At 42.5% G+C, this 18587-nt stretch overlaps 1 protein-coding gene across 2 annotated transcripts in view; it reads left to right on the forward strand.

Annotated features, from left to right (window-relative positions):
• The first annotated feature begins 9397 nt into the window (after nt 1–9397).
• TTC29 (tetratricopeptide repeat domain 29) overlaps nt 9398–18587 on the forward strand; it is a 246846-nt gene continuing 237656 nt past the window's right edge. For both annotated transcript variants that reach the window (XM_075849691.1, XM_075849692.1), the window contains exons 1-2: nt 9398–9574; nt 12981–13089. In XM_075849691.1, the coding sequence (XP_075705806.1) occupies nt 12986–13089 (104 nt within the window). In that variant the 5' untranslated portion in view covers nt 9398–9574; nt 12981–12985. The remainder of the gene's footprint in view (nt 9575–12980; nt 13090–18587) is intronic.

Here is an 18587-nt window from a genome sequence, read left to right on the forward strand (position 1 = left end):
GCGCCGGCTCAGGAGCTGATCCGGCGTCATCAGCGGTGGAAGTCAGCTGTATGTTACAGCTGACATCCACCTGTAACGGCAGGAACCGGAGCTAGCTCCGATCCCTGCCATTAACCCCTTTGATGCAGCAATCGAAAGCGATTGCTGCATCGTAGCGGTTACTAGCAGATCGCCAGCCCTGACAGGCAATCGGGACTGGCGACTGCTGCTATGGCAACAGGAGACACAATGGTCTCCTGCTCTGCCATTACGGAAGCCGATTAGGCTCCTCCGGGAGGCGAAGCCTAATCGGCTTGCTGTCAGTGAATAACTGACACATCTAATACATTGCACTACGTAGGTACTGCAATGTATTAGAAAAAAATAAATCTGACAGCTGGACCTTCAAGTCCCCTAGTGGGACTTGAGAAAAAGTGTAAAAAAAGTATAAAAAAGTGTAAAAAAAAAGTGAAAAAAAAGTTTGAAAACAATAAAAGTTTCAAGTAATAAAATAAAACACAATCCCCCTTTTACTCTTATCAAGTCCTTTATTATTGAAAAATAATAATAAACCATACGTATTTGGTATCGCCGCGACTGTAACGACCTGAGGTATCAAAATATTATATTATTTATTGCACGCGGTGAACAGCGTAAAAAAAACCTGTAAAAAACGATATCAGAGTTTCTGTTTTTTGGTCACTTTTCTCTATAAATATAGGAATAAAAAGTGATCAAAAAGTCGCACGTATTCCAAAAATGGTACCTATAAAAACTATAGCTCGTCTCGCAAAAAAACAAGCCCTCATACAACTCCGTCGACAAAAAAAATAAAAAGTTATGGTTCTCACAACTTGGCGACAGAAAAAATACATTATTTTTACAAAGGTAATTTTATTGTGCAAAAAGTTGTAAAACATAAAAAAGTGCTATAAATTAGGTATCGCCGGAATCGGACTGACCCGCAGAATAAAGTAAACATGTAATTTATAACGCATGGTGAACGCTGTATAAAAAAACCTAAATAAAACTATGCCAGAATTGTGTTTTTTTTGTTTACCTGGCCTCCCAAAAAATAGGATAAAAGGTAATCATAAAGTCGCATGTACCCCAAAATGGTACCAATAATTACAGCTCGTCCCGCAAAAAACAGCCCTTATACCACTACGTCTATGAAAAAATAAAATTAGTTATGGCTCCAATAAGTCAGGAAATAAAAAATATGCAGTTGTGCCGACCCGAGGGGAACATTTCTGTTTGAAGAGGCGATTTATCAAGGACCTAAAATTAGGGAACCAGGAAAGGGAGGGCCCAAACATATCCGCTGGAAGCGCCTGTGCCCGTATTATACCAGGACAACACTTCCCAGCAAAATTCCCCAAACTGCAAAGGCGCGGAGTGTGGAGCAAAAGGGAGATAATAAAGGACGCCATATATCAGTGCGACACCGGCCTGTGCAGAAAGGATTGCTTCACAGCGTAACACACATCTATGGATTATTTTATTGTTTTTTTTACCCCATTATTATACCACCTGACTATGCCCCTTATATACTCCGCCCGGCTTACATATGCCCTACATTATAAACGGAAACACCAGTAATACTCAAACAAATCTACTACCAAGCAAAATCCGCTCTCCAAAAGCCAAATGGCGTTTCCTCCCATCTGAACCCTACAGCGTCCCTAAACAGCTGTTTACTTCCACATATATGGCATCTTCATACCCGGGAGAACCCTTTTAGCAATTTTTGGGGTGTGTGTCTCCAGTGGAATAAGCTGGGCACGACATATTTGCCACTGAAATGGCATATCTAGGGAAAAATAGAATTTTTTAATTTGCACCATCCGCAGTGCATTCATTTATGGAAAAGACCTGTGGGGTGAAAATGCTCACTACACCCCTTAACAAATGCCTTGAGGGGGTGTAGTTTCCAAATGGGGTCACTTCTCAGGGGTTTATTTTTATTATTTCACATCTGAGCCTCTGCAGTTGTGAACCAATACTTTGTAAATCGCCAAATTAGGCCTCAATTTGACATGGTACGCTTTCACTCCTGAGCCTGGTCGAATGTCCAGGCAAAAGATTAGGGTCACATGTAGGGTGTTTCTAAAACCAGGAAACCCAGCATAATAATTAGAGAGCTGTCTTGTTATGGTGGCACAAGATGGGCACCACATATTGTCCACATATCTGTGGAAAAAATCCCATTTTCACTCTGCAACATCGAGTTCACACTAATTTCTACAAAACACCTGCAGGGTTAAAATGCTTACTACACCACTAGGTAAATGCATTGAGGGGTGTAGTTTCCAAAATTGGGTCACTTCTGGGGGGTTTCCACTGTTTTGGGCCCACAGGCGCCCAGAAACCAATCCAGCAACATCTGCACTCCAAATGGCGGTCCTTCCCTTCTGAGCCCTGCCGTATGCCCAAACAGCAGTTTATGACCACATATGGGGTATTGCCGTACTCGGGAAAAATTGCTTTACAAATGTTGGGTTCTTTTTTTTCCTTTATTTGTTGCGAAAATGAAAAAATTTGCGCTAAAGCTACGTCTTATTGAAGAAAAAGGATTGTTTTTATTTTCACTGCCCAATTCTAATAAATTCTATGAAACATCTGTGGGGTCAAAATACTCATTACGCCCCTAGATGAATTCCTCAAGAGGTGTAGTTTCCTAAATTGTATCACTTTTTGGGCGTTTTCAATGTTGTGTCCCCTAAGGGGCTTTGCAAATTCGACTTGGCCTCCGCAAACCATTCCTGCTCAATGTGATCTCCAAAAGTCAAATACCGCTCTTTGCCTTCTAAGCCACGCCGTGTCTCTAAACAGCCGTTTATTACCACATGTGGGGCATTGTTTTACTCGGGAGAAATTGCTTTACAAATTTTGTGGTGCTTTTTCTCCTTCAGTCCTTGTGGAAATGAGAAAAAATAAGCTAAACCTACATTTTCTTTGAAAAAATGTAGATTTTTATTTTCAGGGCCTACTTCCAATAATTTCTGCAAAAAAACTGTGGGGTCAAATCGCTCACTATACCCCTAGATAATTTACTCAATGGGTGTAGTCTCCAAAATGGGGTCACTTGTGGGGGGTTTCCACTGTTTTGTCTCCTCAGGGACTTCGTAAATGTGACAAGGCCTTCGCAAACCATTCCTGCTGAATGTGATCTCCAAAAGCCAAATGGCGCTCCATCCCTTTGAAGCCCTGCCGTGTGTCCAAACAGTCGTTTATTACCACATGTGGGGTATTGTTTTACTCGGGAGAAATTGCTTTACAAATTTTACAGTGCTTTTTCTCCTTCAGTCCTTGTGGAAATGAGAAAAAATTAGCTAAACCTACATTTTCTTTGAAAAAATTTAGATTGTCATTTTCAGGGCCTATTTCCAATAATTTATGCAAAAAACCTGTTGGGTCACAACGCTCATTATACCCCTAGATAATTTCCTCAATGGGTGTAGTTTCCAAAATGGGGTCACTTGTGGGGGCTTTTCACTGTTTTGTCCCCTCAGGGGCTTTGTAAATGTGACATGGCCTCTACAAACCATTCCTGCTAAACTTGAGCTCCAAAAGCCAAATAGCGCTCTTTCCCTTCTCAGCCACGCCGTGTCTCCAAACAACCGTTTATTACCACATGTGGGGTATTTTTTTACTCGGGAGAAATTGCTTTACAAATTTTATGGTGCTTTTTCTCCTTTAGTCCTTGTGGAAGTGAGAAAATAAATCGCTAAACCTACATTTTCTTTGAAAAAATGTAAATTTTAATTTTCACGGCCTACTTCCAATAATTTCTGTAAAAAACCTGTGCGGTCAAAATGCTCACTATACCCCTAGATAATTTCCTTGAGGTGTGTAGTTTCCCAGATGGGGTCACGTTTGGGGGATTTTTACTGTTTTGGCACCGCAAGAGCCCTTCAAACCTGACATGGTGCCTAAAATTTATTCTAACAAAAATAAGGCCCCAAAATCCACTAGGTGCTCTTTTTCTTCTGAGGCCGGTGCTGCAGTCCAGTAACAAGCTAGGGCCACATGTGGGATATTTCCTAAAACTGCAGAAACTGGGCAACAAATATTGAGTTGCATTTCTCTGGTAAAACCTTCTGTGTTATAAAAAAAATTGTATTCAATACTTATTTCTGCAATAAAATATGAAATTTGTAAATTTCACCTCTACTTTGCTTTAATTCCTGTGAAATGTGTAAAGGGTTAAGACATTTTCTAAATGCTGTTTTGAATACTTTGAGGGGTGAAGTTTTTAAAATGGGGTGACTTTTTTGGGGTTTCTAATATATAAGGCCCTCAAAGCCACTTTACAACTGAACTGGGCCCTGTAAAAATAGCCTTTTGAAATTTTCTTGAAAATTTGAGAAATTGCTGCTAAAGTTCTAAGCCTTGTGAGGTCATAGAAAAATAAAAGGATGTTCAAAAAACAATGCCAATCTATAGTAGACATATGGGGGATGTTAATTAGCAACATGTTTGTGTGATATAACTGCCTGTCTTACAAGCAGATACATTTAAATTGAGAAAAATGCTAATTTTTGCAATTTTTCGCTAAATTTTGGTGTTTTTCACAATTAAATACTGAACATATCGAGCAAATTTTGCCAGTAACTTAAAGTCCAATGTGACACGAGAAAACAATCTCAGAATCGCTTGGATAGGTGAAAGCATTCCGGAGTTATTACCACATAAAGTGACACATGTCAGATTTGAAAAATGAGGCTCGGTCAGGAAGGTCAAAAGTGGCTAAAGAGGGAACGGGTTAATGAAAGGACACAATTGTCATTAGAATAAACATAATAACAATAAATAATTATAAACAACACTAAGTGACAAGACTGCGCTGTTATTATAAGGCGAAATTCACACGAACGTGTGCGTTTTGCGAGTGCAAAAAACGCAGCGTTTTGCGTGCATCGCAGTTCTGTGTGTTATCAGTGAATGGTGCGTGGCTGTGTGATTTTCGCGCATACGCCATCCTTATGACATGCGGTTTTGATGCTTATAAACTGCAATGAATGTAGTGCTTTTTTTTCCCTTCATTTATTTAACAACTGTAGCGCGAATCACGCGCGACACACGGAAGTGCTTCCGTGTGCTGTGCGAGATTTTCACGCACCCATTGACTTCAATGGGTGCGTGATGCTTGAAAAACGCCCAAGTATTGGACATGTCGTGAGTTTTTTGTAGCGGACGCACGCTGCGTGAAAATCACGGAATGTCTGAACGGCCCCATTGACTAACATAGGTCCGTCCGACCTGCGTGATTTTCACGCGCGTATCACGGACGTGAACTACGCTCGTGTAAATAAGGCCTAAAGCTTATAGAACAACACTAAGGCTCTATCTAAGACGCTAATTTTTCTTGTTAAATGACAAACACAAAGGCGACTGACCTCATTAAAGTCAATGGGGTCCGTCATGTGACAGATCCAGCACTGCCTTTATTTTCATTTTTCTGTTCTTTTGATGTAACGGAAATACGATTACAGATATGAACTCAGCCTCGCATAACAGTGAACAATGACAATTTTCACTCAAAACATAAAATTAGCTATATCTCAAAAATGTAGAACTTAGATTAGTATCCAAAGTTTGGTCATTATATTTTATGGTATTCACTTACAGAGATATTTATCTGTTTTGTTGTGAGAGGCAAATTTGCAAAAGAGACACCAGAAAGTGCAGAAACATTGGCCTTTAAATCCGGTTTTCTGATGGTAAAACTGTCATTTGGTGTTGACATGCTGACAGAAAGTGTTATCATGACTTTGACTTTTACCTGTCAGGGTATGTGCACACGTAGTGTTTTCAGCCGTTTTTTTGGGCCGTAAACGTCCCGAAAAAGGGCTGGAAAATCGGGAGCAGAACGCCTATAAACATCTGGCCATTGATTTCAATGGGAAATACAGCGTTCCGTTCCGACGGAGCGTTTTTTTACGCCTCATTTTCGGAAAACGGGGCATAAAAAAACGGCCGAGAAAAAGTGCATGTCACTTCTTGAGACGTTTTTGCACCCCCTTCAAAACAGCTGATCTGCAGGGGGCCCAGGGGTCGGACCCGACCCATCAGCTATTGATGGCCTATCCTGATAGGCCATCAATTTTTACTGGCTGGAAAACCATTTTAAATGCTCAAGATTGACATTGAACATTTGCTTTTCAGTTTCAGCCCTCTCTTTGTTTTAGGGTATGTTCACACAAGGTCATTATGTCCGTAATTGACGGACGTATTTCGGTCGCAAGTACCGGATCGAACACAGTGCAGGGAGCCGGGCTCCTAACATCATAGTTATGTACGATGCTAGGAGTCCCTGCCTCGCTGCCAGACAACTGTCCCATACTGTAATCATGTTTTCAGTACGGGACAGTTGTCCGGCAGCGAGGCAGGGACTCCTAGCGTCGTACATAACTATGATGCTAGGAGCCCGGCTCCCTGCACTGTGTTCGGTTCGGTACTTGCGGCCGAAATACATCCGTCAATTACGGACGTAATGACCTCGTGTGAACATACCCTTAGAACTATATTCATTTTGTGCTTCAGTACCTCTTTATGGTGTAACTGAACTTTCGACAATTTTTGATGTGATATGTCATATAGACATATCAGGAGCTTTTATCGGTGGAGATCCGGGGGCTGAAAGCCCCTTTGTCGTTGAATCTAAGTGGCAGAAGCTCTCAACCGAACAGTCAGCACCTTCTGCTGTTATCGTCTCCCCTCGTTGGCCTGAAGACGGGCTCCTCTTCAGCCTAACAAGGAATGACGATCACACCCAAAAATGCAAAGCACTTGGCTGAGCACTTCTGACACTATGTTTCCGAGGTGGTGGGGGTCTCAGTACCCGGACCCCCACCGATCTATACTTCTGATACCGTATGCCTCTTTTGACTTTTTGTGTCATTGCTGTTTATGTCATTGTTTCATATCTTGGTATTCTCTTCAAACTTAGTCTCACATGAAACTTTTCTCCGGTATATCAGGGAAAACTACTTTTGTGTCAGATTAGTAAAGTTCTTATTCAAACAGTAGGAATCGCCATTGAAGGGGCACATGATTTCTCACCTGGGATTGTACATTTATCCCCCAAACATATCTGCCATTGGAAATACAAATCTTCTACTTGACCTGAAGGCTATACAGCCCATGTTGTGTTTCCTAATAATTAACAATTCATTAAGAATTATTCCTCTTTGGTTTCTCCTATTTTGGTCGTCTGAGGTGTTGATAGTGTTTCAAGGTTTTTACATCTGCCTCTGCTCCTGTCCTCAAGCAGCTTGCTCCACCGCTGTCCACCGTACTTAAAGGGGTTGTCCACTACTAAACTGGATAGATCATCAGTATATAATCGGTGCAGGTCCAACACCTGGACCACACACCTTTAAGCCGCTCCGGGTATCGGATGTTATGGTCCATTATGCTATGTGTAACGTCTATGGCCACGGCACGTTGTTCTGACTTACCCCTTGACGGCCGTGGCCATGGACATCCGAGTTCCTTGCAGCGTCATCCTCCTGTGAGGCGCCGGCACTCACTTCCGGCTATCGAGACTGTCTCTGGAGGGCGCACAGAATGCTCTGGGCTATAAAAGGGGCTCTGTCCTCTTGTTCTTTGCCTGAGCGTTGTTTGTTACCCAAGGTTTGTCTTGCTAATGGTCCCCTAGTGTCTTCCAGTTTCCTAGTGTTCCCTGTTCCTGTATTCTGTATCCTGTTCCCATGCTATCCAGAACAAGTGCCGTGCTGAGCTGCTGCCGTGTTGTGCTGCATTGCACGCCTGTTCTGCTACGCCACGCCTGGCGTCTACCTGCCGCCTGGTTCCAGCCAAGCCTGCCTTGCTACTGTCTACATTGCCTCAGGTATCCTCTCTGGACTATAGACTCTGTACTTTACCTGTTTGGCCAGCTGCCATCCCGCTACACGGTACAGCCCAGGGGGTCCACACCCCGCATCGCGACACTATGTATGGAGGCGGAAGCAGTTGGCTTCGTCCATAGCATAGCGAGAGGAGCAGAGCTGCAGTACGGCAGCTCGCCGCTATTCAGTGGCTGGAGCTAACTGCTTCCAGCATGTACCTCCGGTGCTCGGAGGCAGCCGAAACTGCTTAACGGTGTGGGGTCCATGTGTCGGATCCCTACAAATCATGTACTGATGACCTATAGTTCATCAGTTGTCCAGTAGTGAACAACCCCTTTAAGTTACTGTGAACTAAGGTGATAACTTGAATGCTCGATGACTCTACTGCAGTGCCGCACAGCCTTCTGTCTCCTGCTGTGCACAGATTGCGCTGATTCTTTCCTGCCCCAGCCGAATAAGGCCCTATGCACACGGCTGTAATTTTAATCCGCAATTACAAACTGTAATTGTGTATCAAAGTACGGACCCATTAATTCTATTTCCACGGACACCTTCGCATATATATTTATGGGAAGGTGTCCGGGGCGTAGAAAGGCTTTGCAAAAAATAGGACATGTCCAATTTTTTTATTTTATGGACCGTGCTCCCATACTTTATAATGGGATTACGGCCCTCAAATGCGGGTGACTGTCCGCGGCCGGCCATAGCCACAAACCGGGATTACGGCAGGGCTGTGTGCAGGGGGCCTAACAGACCAAACATTGCTGGAGCCAGGAGAGGTGAACAACTCCTGGACAACCAGGGATTAAACTCCTTCACCACCCCGGACCTCTAGATATAAGATAACAAACCTATTCAATACCCTTGACATTCAAAGCTATTATCATTAACCCCTTCAATACCCTAAGACCACGAGGTACAGAACTATTAACCCTTTCAATACTCAAGACAACCATGGTTACAACTATTAACCCCTTCAATACACTAAACCACCAGGGATCTACCCATTAACCCCTTCAAAACCCAAGAACAGAGATGGGAAACAAGGAAGCGGGCGACATTGCAACCGTTACACACCCAATATGTTTTTTCAAGTGATAGTAAAGTAGATGGTCACAGGGTCTCCTGTGAATTTTTTCCAATGGTTTTTACGGCAACTTGTCAGACTGTATAAATAATTCCAACATACCAACACACTTGTGGAAACACTGGAGCTGTGAAGCTCTCCCTCCCCCTTCTTTTCTGACCCGACTGCTGTATGTAACGATGTCTGCTGGTGAGAGATGAACATCTCCCTTGTAATGTTCATCTTTCACCAGCAGATGGCAGACAACATTACATAAGACTGTCTACAAGTACAAGAGGCAGAGAGCCGCGTGGATAAACTGGGAGGATTGAGAGAACATGGTGGAGGATTTAGCCCCATAGCCCTTTTGTGAATATAACCCCTCTACTTATATTGTTCACATTGTATATTATAAAACTGTATTCTACTTGAACCACGTGACGTTTCAGGTGCTGTATCTACAATAAATCTTGTTCTCTCAGCAGCCACACCAGCACAGGCGTCACTCAATCACCCCTGAGCGCTGCAGTGATTGGAGCTCCGGACACAGAATGCTGATTGGCTGTTTATGTAACAGCGGGCGTGTAATGCTTTGTATAGCGTGTTGTAGCGGGTTGCCATAGATACCGGTACACACGTCGTTATCTAGCCGGGAAGCCTCGCAGCGATTCAGGTACGTCGGAGGAAAGCTTCTCCCGGCACAAGTTATACAGCCACAATGATTCCTCCTGTGCCGCTAGCTGGCACTGTATGGAGGGGCATGCTATGATTGGCAATGTATAAAGGGGCACCCTGCTGCCTTATGTATGGGAGACACTGACTAGCACTCTATGGACGCATACTGTAGCTGGCACTGTATGGAGGGGCATGCTAGGATTGGCAATGTATAAAGGGGCACCCTGCTGCCTTATGTATGGGAGACACTGACTAGCACTCTATGGACGCATACTGTAGCTGGCACTGTATGGAGGGGCATGCTAGGATTGGCAATGTATAAAGGGGCACCCTGCTGCCTTATGTATGGGAGACACTGTGACTAGCACTCTATGGACCGCATACTGTAGCTGGCACTGTATGGAGGGGCATGCTATGATTGGCAATGTATAAAGGGGCACCCTGCTGCCTTATGTATGGGAGACACTGACTAGCACTCTATGGACCGCATACTGTAGCTGGCACTGTATGGAGGGGCATGCTATGATTGGCAATGTATAAAGGGGCACCCTGCTGCCTTATGTATGGGAGACAGTGACTAGCACCCTATGGACTGCATACTGTAGCTGGCACTGTATGGAGGGGCATGCTATGATTGGCAATGTATAAAGGGGCACCCTGCTGCCTGATGTATGGGAGACACTGACTAGCACTCTGTGGACTGTATACTGTAGCTGGCACTGTATGGAGGGGCATGCTATGATTGGCAATGTATAAAGGGGCACCCTGCTGCCTTATGTATGGGAGACACTGTGACTAGCACTCTATGGACCGCATACTGTAGCTGGCACTGTATGGAGGGGCATGCTATGATTGGCAATGTATAAAGGGGCACCCTGCTGCCTTATGTATTGGAGACACTGTGACTAGCACTCTATGGACCGCATACTGTAGCTGGCATTATATGGAGGAAGATAGGCTGACACTGTATGGAGGGTATACACTGTGGCACTTAAAGCACGGCACGCAGAAGCTGGCACTCTGTGGAGGGGCATACTGTGGTAGGCACTGTATTACACACCTGAGCTGCTGCAGACCCTCATTCTAAATGAGTTCATTTTCGTCAGTAACATTTAGCTCCCACTTGCTCTTCGGAGAGGTTCTGCAGCAGGTGGGGCCCGCTCTGATGAGAACCATCTTCAGGTTGTACGTTTACAATCTGGTCCTCTGCCATAATATTTAGATTAATGTTGGGTAAATATTGGATAAGTATTATCGGGCAGCCAGTCCAACTTGTTCACTACACAGAACCATGAGCCAACAACAGAGTGTGGTACATATGTCAATGCCTGCACCAAAAATAAAAAGTGGCACATAGTTATAAGCAGTATGGGTGGGGGCTGTGTTTTTGGGCACCATTAGCACAAATCCACCTACATTGTCACTCTCCACCCATCTTATGGCGTTAAATAGCCAGACATGTTGGCATACATTTAGGTGTTCTTGTGTATGAACTGTGCTGCGCCATCTCTTACCCATAGTGAACGAGTTCTCTTATATTACTGGAAAATAGTCAGAAATGGGGTTTCTGACTTTACATCGTAAACACTTTGCGGGGGAATTTATTATCAGTTTTACGCCACTTTAATGGCATTAAAAAGTGTCAAAAAAATGGTGACTTTTCTTGCCTCTCCTCACTTTTGAAATGTGGCTTTCCCCAAACTTTTCCCACAAAGTTGGAAGCATACAATTGTCCAAAATGTCTTGGTATGCTGTAGCATTAGGCCGGGTTCCCATGTAGCGTAAACGCTGCAGAACTTCCGCAACAAAATTGTGTGTGCAAATTCTGCAGCATTTACAGTAGCAGCAAAGTGGATGAGATTTCGAAAATCTCATGCCCACGCTGCGGGAAAAAACGCAGCAAAACCTCTCATAAATTGACCTGCGGTGCAGATTTTAAATGAGCATGTGAATATATGCAGCGTTTTCGTTGCTTTTCTGATGAATGTTTTTCCCTTTGAATTCAATGGGGATGCAAAATCTGCAACAATTAGCCAACTATTGCAACTTTTGTGGTGGATTCGCAACGATTCCGATGCAAAAAAAATCACAAACTCCGGGGAAAAAAAAAGCTCATACTTACTACCCGGGCATTGTCATAACAACTCTTTCTTCTGTTCTTCCAGGCCAGACTCCCGGCATGATGTTTCATCCCATGTGACTGCTGCAGCCAATCACAGGCTGCAGCAGTCGCATGGGCTGCCACGTCATCCCAGGAGTCTGGACTGCACGACAACGGAGGGATGCGTTGCCATGACTACAGCCGGGGTAAGTATAAACATTTTTTTTCTAGCGCTGCTTTCCACAGCAGAAATTCAGCCTGAAAAACTGCACCACAATGTGGTGCAGTCTTTGAGACGGAGTGTGCTGGGGGTTCGAGGTCGGATACGCTGCGTAGTTGTATCCGACCCGTGGGAACCCGGCCTTAGGATTTCCCTTTTAATGGAACTAAGGGGCCTAGACCAACCCCTAAAAAATGACTTTATAGCATTGTCCTTCCTCCACCAAACTTTACAGTTGGCACAATGCAGTCAGGCAGGTAACGTTCTGGCATTCGCCAAACCCAGACTCATCCATCAAGACTGCCAGATAGAGAAGTATGATTCGTCACTTCACAAAACACGTTGCCACTGCTGCACTAGTCCAGCGGCGGCGTGCTTTACAACACTCCATACATCGCTTGGCATTGTGTTTGGTGATGTAAGTCTTGCATGCAGCTGCTCGGCCATGGAAACCCATGCCATGAAGCTCCCGGTGCACAGTTTTTGTGCTGATTTTAATGCCAGAGGAGGTTTGGATCTCTGCAGTTACTGAGTCAGCAGAGTTTTGCAGATTTTTTTTTTTTTCACACTATGAGCCTCAGTACTCACAGCCCCGCTCTGTAACTTTACGTGGTCTGACACTTCGTCGTTGAGTTCCTAAACACTTTGCAATAATACCGTTCACAGTTGATCGTGGAATATCTATAAAGGAAGAAAGTTCATGAATTGACTTGTTACAACGCTGGCGTCCTATTACAGTACAGTACCACGCTGGAATTCAGTGAGCTCTTTACAACGACCCGTTCTTTCACAAATGTACCGGCAGACTGCATGGTGAGGTGCTGGATTGCAAATATCACACGTCATAGAAGATGTATCTGAAAAATATATATATATATTTTATAAAACCAATTACAATGTTGTTTAAAAAAAAGTGCTCAAAGGTTTACATACAGTAGCCTTTAAGGCCTATTTGTACAAATATAAGTTCTACGTGTTTATGAGACGCATAGTATCCTATTATAAACATGATCCTGTATCCATATTCTATGAGCAATTATAATTAATTACTTTACATACTAACAATAGTTTGTTCCATTTCAGAAAAAATGAGTATATTACCAGCTCGGCCCAGGCAAGGTCTTCAAGGGTTTCCCAACCTGGTTCAGCCAAAGTCACTTCCTCCATCACCAAAAAAACTGCAGAGGAATCGGTATGTTATCTTTTCAATTGTGGCAAACATCCTTTTTTTCTTTTTTGATTAACTTTTATTGTAATTTGCCATTTAAGCATACATCTAACCATAAGAAATGAAAATCCTCGGGAATAGTGAATATATACGTTATAGGGGGAATTTAGGAAGGGCTTTACGCCAGTTTTCTGGCTTTAATTAGGCGCAAATTATGGCGCATGCCATATTTGCGCCATCATTTGTGATTTTACCATTTTCCGCCACTCATGGCAGAGCTTAGTGGAAGGTAAGAATACATAGCAGATTAGATATAAGAGATGACGATTTGCAATAAAGTTATCATGTTCCTAAATGTCTGAGTCCATATAGTCCAGCTGCGCGGTTTTGTTTGTTTTCACTTTTTGTTCTGTATGTTATTATTTAAGTCAGAAATTGTTCAAAAATCAAACGCAGACTCGTAACCTGAACATAAGAAAAGGGGGAGGCTCACATATGAATGATATTAGTCATATTCAGGAGTCCGCTCCATAAATTAGAAGTTTCATTCCACGGGCAAAAAACACAGCAAAAAACATTTCACTGCCTCCCATTTATTTCAAAGGGAGGTCAGAGGCTGAACCACGGCAAGAAAGAGCATCCCACTTTTTTCCGCTGCCGCGGAAAAAGATGCTCCGAATTAAAATCAATGGTAGGGGGTTTTGGTCTTTTTTGGCACTACTGGTACTGCCGTCAGGGGCCCGGCCACATGGCTGAAAAAAAGCCTGTTCGGCTCACGGCACACCCCCCCCCCTCGCGGAATCTTTGCCCCCTCTCGCGGGTCCCCCTCACAGCCCGCTCTTTAGCGCCCTGCTGTAACTTCTCCCTCTCCTGGCAGGCTGTCAATAGTAGTAAAACACAGGTTTTTTTTTTTCTCCAATAAATATATTTCCATCCATCCAGTCCAAAATAAAAATATTATAATAATCATCTATCTATCTAAATGTAGATTTTGTTGTCTCATATAAATAAAGATTATTCTATCCATCTATCCATCCATCCATCCATCACAATCCCGACACTACAGCACAGCAAGCGTAATCTCACGAGATTACGCTGTAAACTGCCATTTCAAACGAGATTACGCTTGCTGTGCTGTAGTGTCGGGATTGTGTGACTAAAAAACGGGATTATGTGACTAAAAAACAGCAATTTTACTATTGTTTTTTTATTCTATCTTTTTTTTACAGCGTTCACCGTGCGCTATAATTGACACATTCACTTTATTCTGCGCGGCGATACGATTATGCCGATACCAGATGTTTATAGATTATTTTATGTCTTATGGCGTTTGCACAATAAAATACTTTTTGTAAAAAATCATTTACTTTTTGTGTTACCTTATTCTAAGAGCCAGAACTTTTTTATATTTCCATCAATAAAGCCGTGCGAGGACTTATTTTTTGCGTAACGAACTGTAGTTTAGATCAGTACCATAGGTACATGCGACTTTATGATCTCTTTTTATTCCATTTTTTGGGAGGTGACGTGACCAAACAATTGGGATTTATCTATCTGTCTGTCTGTCTATCTACCGATCTCATATTTATCTATCGATCTCATATCTATCTGTCTGTCTATCTATCTACCGATCTCATATCTATCTATCTATCTATCTATCTATCTATCTATCTATCTATCTATCTATCTATCTATCTATCTCCAAAGAATCAGGCAGCACTCCAAGGTATAGGCAAAAAAAGTGGCGGTGTTTTATTGGTCCATCAGTAAATGCAACGTTTCAGCTCAACTGTCACTATGCGGGGCGTGGACCCACTGGGCCGTACCGCGTAGCGGGATGGCAGCTGGCCAAACAGGTAAGTATAGAGTTCAATTAGTTCAGCGAGGGTACCTGAGACAATCGTAGGCAGTAGCGAGGCAGGCACGTCCAGGACCAGGCGGCGGGCAGTCGTGAGGTGAGGCGTAGCAGATCAAGTGTAGACTGTAGCAGAACACGGTAATAGCACAGCACGGCAATAGCACTAGGTATCACGGAAACAGGATACAGGAGCAAGGTACAGTGGGAAACTGGAAGACACTGGGAGACCATAAGCACGATAAACAATGGGTAACGAACAACGCTCTGGCAAAGACCAAGAGGGCAGAGCCATTTTTATAGCCCAGGGCATCCTGAGCTAGATTGCGGAGTTCCGCAAAAATGCGCGCACTGGCCCTTTAAGGCCGTGCACACGCGGGCGCGCGCGCCCGCCGGTGACACTCTGAGTCCGGAAGTGAGTGCCGGTGCCTGACAGGAGGACGACGCTGCAACGAGGTAAGCTGTCCATGGCCACGGGCGTCGAGGTTAACGACCGAACGACGGACCGTGGCCATAGACGTTAGATCAGCACAAGAGCCTTTCTCAAGCTTCAGTGCTGCCTGATTCTTCTTTGGATCTACTACTTATGGTCGTGACCCAGGCAGGCTTGCACCAACATACTATTGGGGGCTGTGTGGCTGACTTTTTTTTTTTTTGTGTGTGGATGTTATCTATCTCCTATCTATCTATCTCCTATCTATCTATCTCCTATCTATCTATCTCCTATCTATCTATCTCCTATCTATCTATCTCCTATCTATCTATCTCCTATCTATCTATCTCCTATCTATCTATCTCCTATCTATCTATCTCCTATCTATCTATCTCCTATCTATCTATCTATCTCCTATCTATCTATCTATCTCCTATCTATCTATCTATCTCCTATCTATCTATCTCCTATCTATCTATCTCCTATCTATCTATCTCCTATCTATCTATCTCCTATCTATCTATCTCCTATCTATCTATCTCCTATCTATCTATCTCCTATCTATCTATCTCCTATCTATCTATCTCCTATCTATCTATCTCCTATCTATCTATCTATTCATATATATATATATATATATATATATATATATATATATAGTATAGTTTTTAGTCTGGGGCTACACGGCGACTTTGGACACGACACAGGTCGCACGGCCAAAGATTACTATGTTCCCTAGCCTACATGGCAAGTAATGACCGTGAATGTGGTTGCAGTCATTTTACTTGCGATGTAGGCTACTGGACAATGCGAAGTTTGGCCATGGGACCTGCGTCGTGGCCAAAGTGGTCGTGTAGCCCCAGCCTAGAACTATACTATATATCAATATATATGAAATATATTGTTTGTAATATATATTAGATAGATGGATAGGTGATTATAATATCTTTATATATCTATCTAAATTGCGATTTATTTATTTATTTTGTTTTATACAAATAAAGATTATTATTTCTATCTACCTATCTCTTAATCATTATATCATCTATCAACATATATATTTAAATGTACAGTTTTAGGCTGGGTCTACACATCGACTTTGATGCAACACTGGTCACATGTACAGAGATCGCTATGGAACCAGCTTTGGAAAATTTGCTGTCAAAAGCCAGTTTGCGCAGCATTCATTGTAAGCTCCACCTTGCGCCCAGCGTGAAAGAAATGTGCACACATTTAGTATCGCTGAAGTTGGCAAATATGTGTTCACGTGTGTTTACCCAGTGGCATGCACCAGATGTAAAAAAACATCACCTAAAATTACATATTCACATTTTGTTTTATATTTATTTCCCTTTTTTCCTTTCACATTTTTTAAAAACTAAAATATATCTATTATTTTTTTTTACACAATATGGACGCCCAACATGTTCTAAGAAAAACAAGACCAAATACATGTAGGCTGGCAGAGTAATAGAAATACAGTTTCTCAGTGCAACCGTGGATACCCAGTGGTTATCTTATCTTCGATGTCATTTAACCATATTACTTTTATTCATCATCCAACAGATTAGAAGAGTCGTTTTCAATATAACACTTTCTGAATGCTTACCCTCTATGACCCCTCCCACCACCTTCCCCCATTTCTATCATTTCCTTTGTCCCTTAACCCCTTTACCTCTTAAGGACGCAGCCTAGTTTTGGCCTTAAAGAGGCTCTGTCACCAGATTTTCAAACCCCTATCTCCTATTGCAGCAGATCGGCGCTGCAATGTAGATTACAGTAACGTTTTTTTTTTTCAAAAACGAGCATTTTTGGCAAAGTTATGACCATTTTTATATTTATGCAAATGAGCCTTTCTTAAGTACAACTGGGTGTGTTTAAAGTTATGTCCAAGTGGGCGTGTATTATGTGTGTACATCTGGGCGTTTTTACTTGTTTTACTAGCTGGGCGTTTTTACTTGTTTTACTAGCTGGGCGTTGTGAATAGAAGTGTATGATACTGACGAATCAGCATCATCCACTTCTCTTCACAACGCCCAGCTTCTGGCAGTGCACAGACACACAGCGTGTCCTCGCGAGATCACGCTGTGACGTCACTCACTTCCTCCCACAGGAACTTCATCGCGTCGGATGAGCGAGGACACGCTGTGTGTCTGAACTGCCAGAAGCTGGGCGTTGTGAATAGAAGTGGATGATTCTGATTCGTCAGCATCATACACTTCCATTCACAACGCCCAGCTAGTAAAACAAGTAAAAACGCCCAGATGTACACACACAATACACGCCCACTTGGACATAACTTTAAACACGCCCAGTTGTACTTAAAGGCTCATTTGCATAAATATAAAAATGGTCATAACTTGGCCAAAAATGCTCGTTTTTGAAAAAAAAAACACGTTACTGTTATCTACATTGCAGCGCCGATCTGCTGCAATAGGAGATAGGGGGTTTCAAATCTGACATATTTCACTTTATGTAGTAATAACGTCGGAATGCTTAAACCTATCCAAGCGATTCTGAGATTGTTTTCTCGTGACACATTGGGCTTCAAGTTTGTGGTAAAATTTGGTCGATATATTCAGTGTTTATTGGTGAAAAATTGCAAAATTTAGAGAAAATTTTGAAAAAATAGCATTTTTCAGAATTTAAATGCATCTGCTTGTAAAACAGACAGTTAAACCACACGAAATAATTACTAGTTCACACTTCCCATATGTCTACTTTAGACTAGCATTGTTTTTTGAACATTCTTTTATTTTTCTTGGACGTTACAAGGCTTAGAACATAAACATCAATTTCTCATATTTTTAAGAAAATTTCAAAAGCCTTTTTTTTTAAGGTACCTCTTCAGTTCTGAAGTGGCTTTGAGGGGCCTATGTAGTAGACACCCCCATAAAACACCCCATTTTAAAAACTAGACCCCTCAAAGTATTCAAAACAGCATTTAGAAAGTTTTTTTTAACCCTTCAGGCATTTCACAGGAATTAAAGCAAAGTGGAGGTGAAATTTGCAAATTTCATTTTTCTTGCTGAATTTCAATTTTATTAAATTTTTGTTTCTGTAACACAGAAGGTTTTACCAGAGAAACACTACTAAATATGTATTGTCAAGATTCTGCAGTTTTTAGAAATGTCCCACATGTGGCTCTAGTGAGCTCGTGGACTAAAACACAAGCCCTAGAAGCAAAGAAGCACCTAGTGCATTTTGAGGCCTCTTTTTTTATTAGAATATATT

Source organism: Rhinoderma darwinii, chromosome 1 (genome assembly GCF_050947455.1).
Source record: "Rhinoderma darwinii isolate aRhiDar2 chromosome 1, aRhiDar2.hap1, whole genome shotgun sequence".
Classification (NCBI taxonomy): domain Eukaryota; kingdom Metazoa; phylum Chordata; class Amphibia; order Anura; family Rhinodermatidae; genus Rhinoderma; species Rhinoderma darwinii.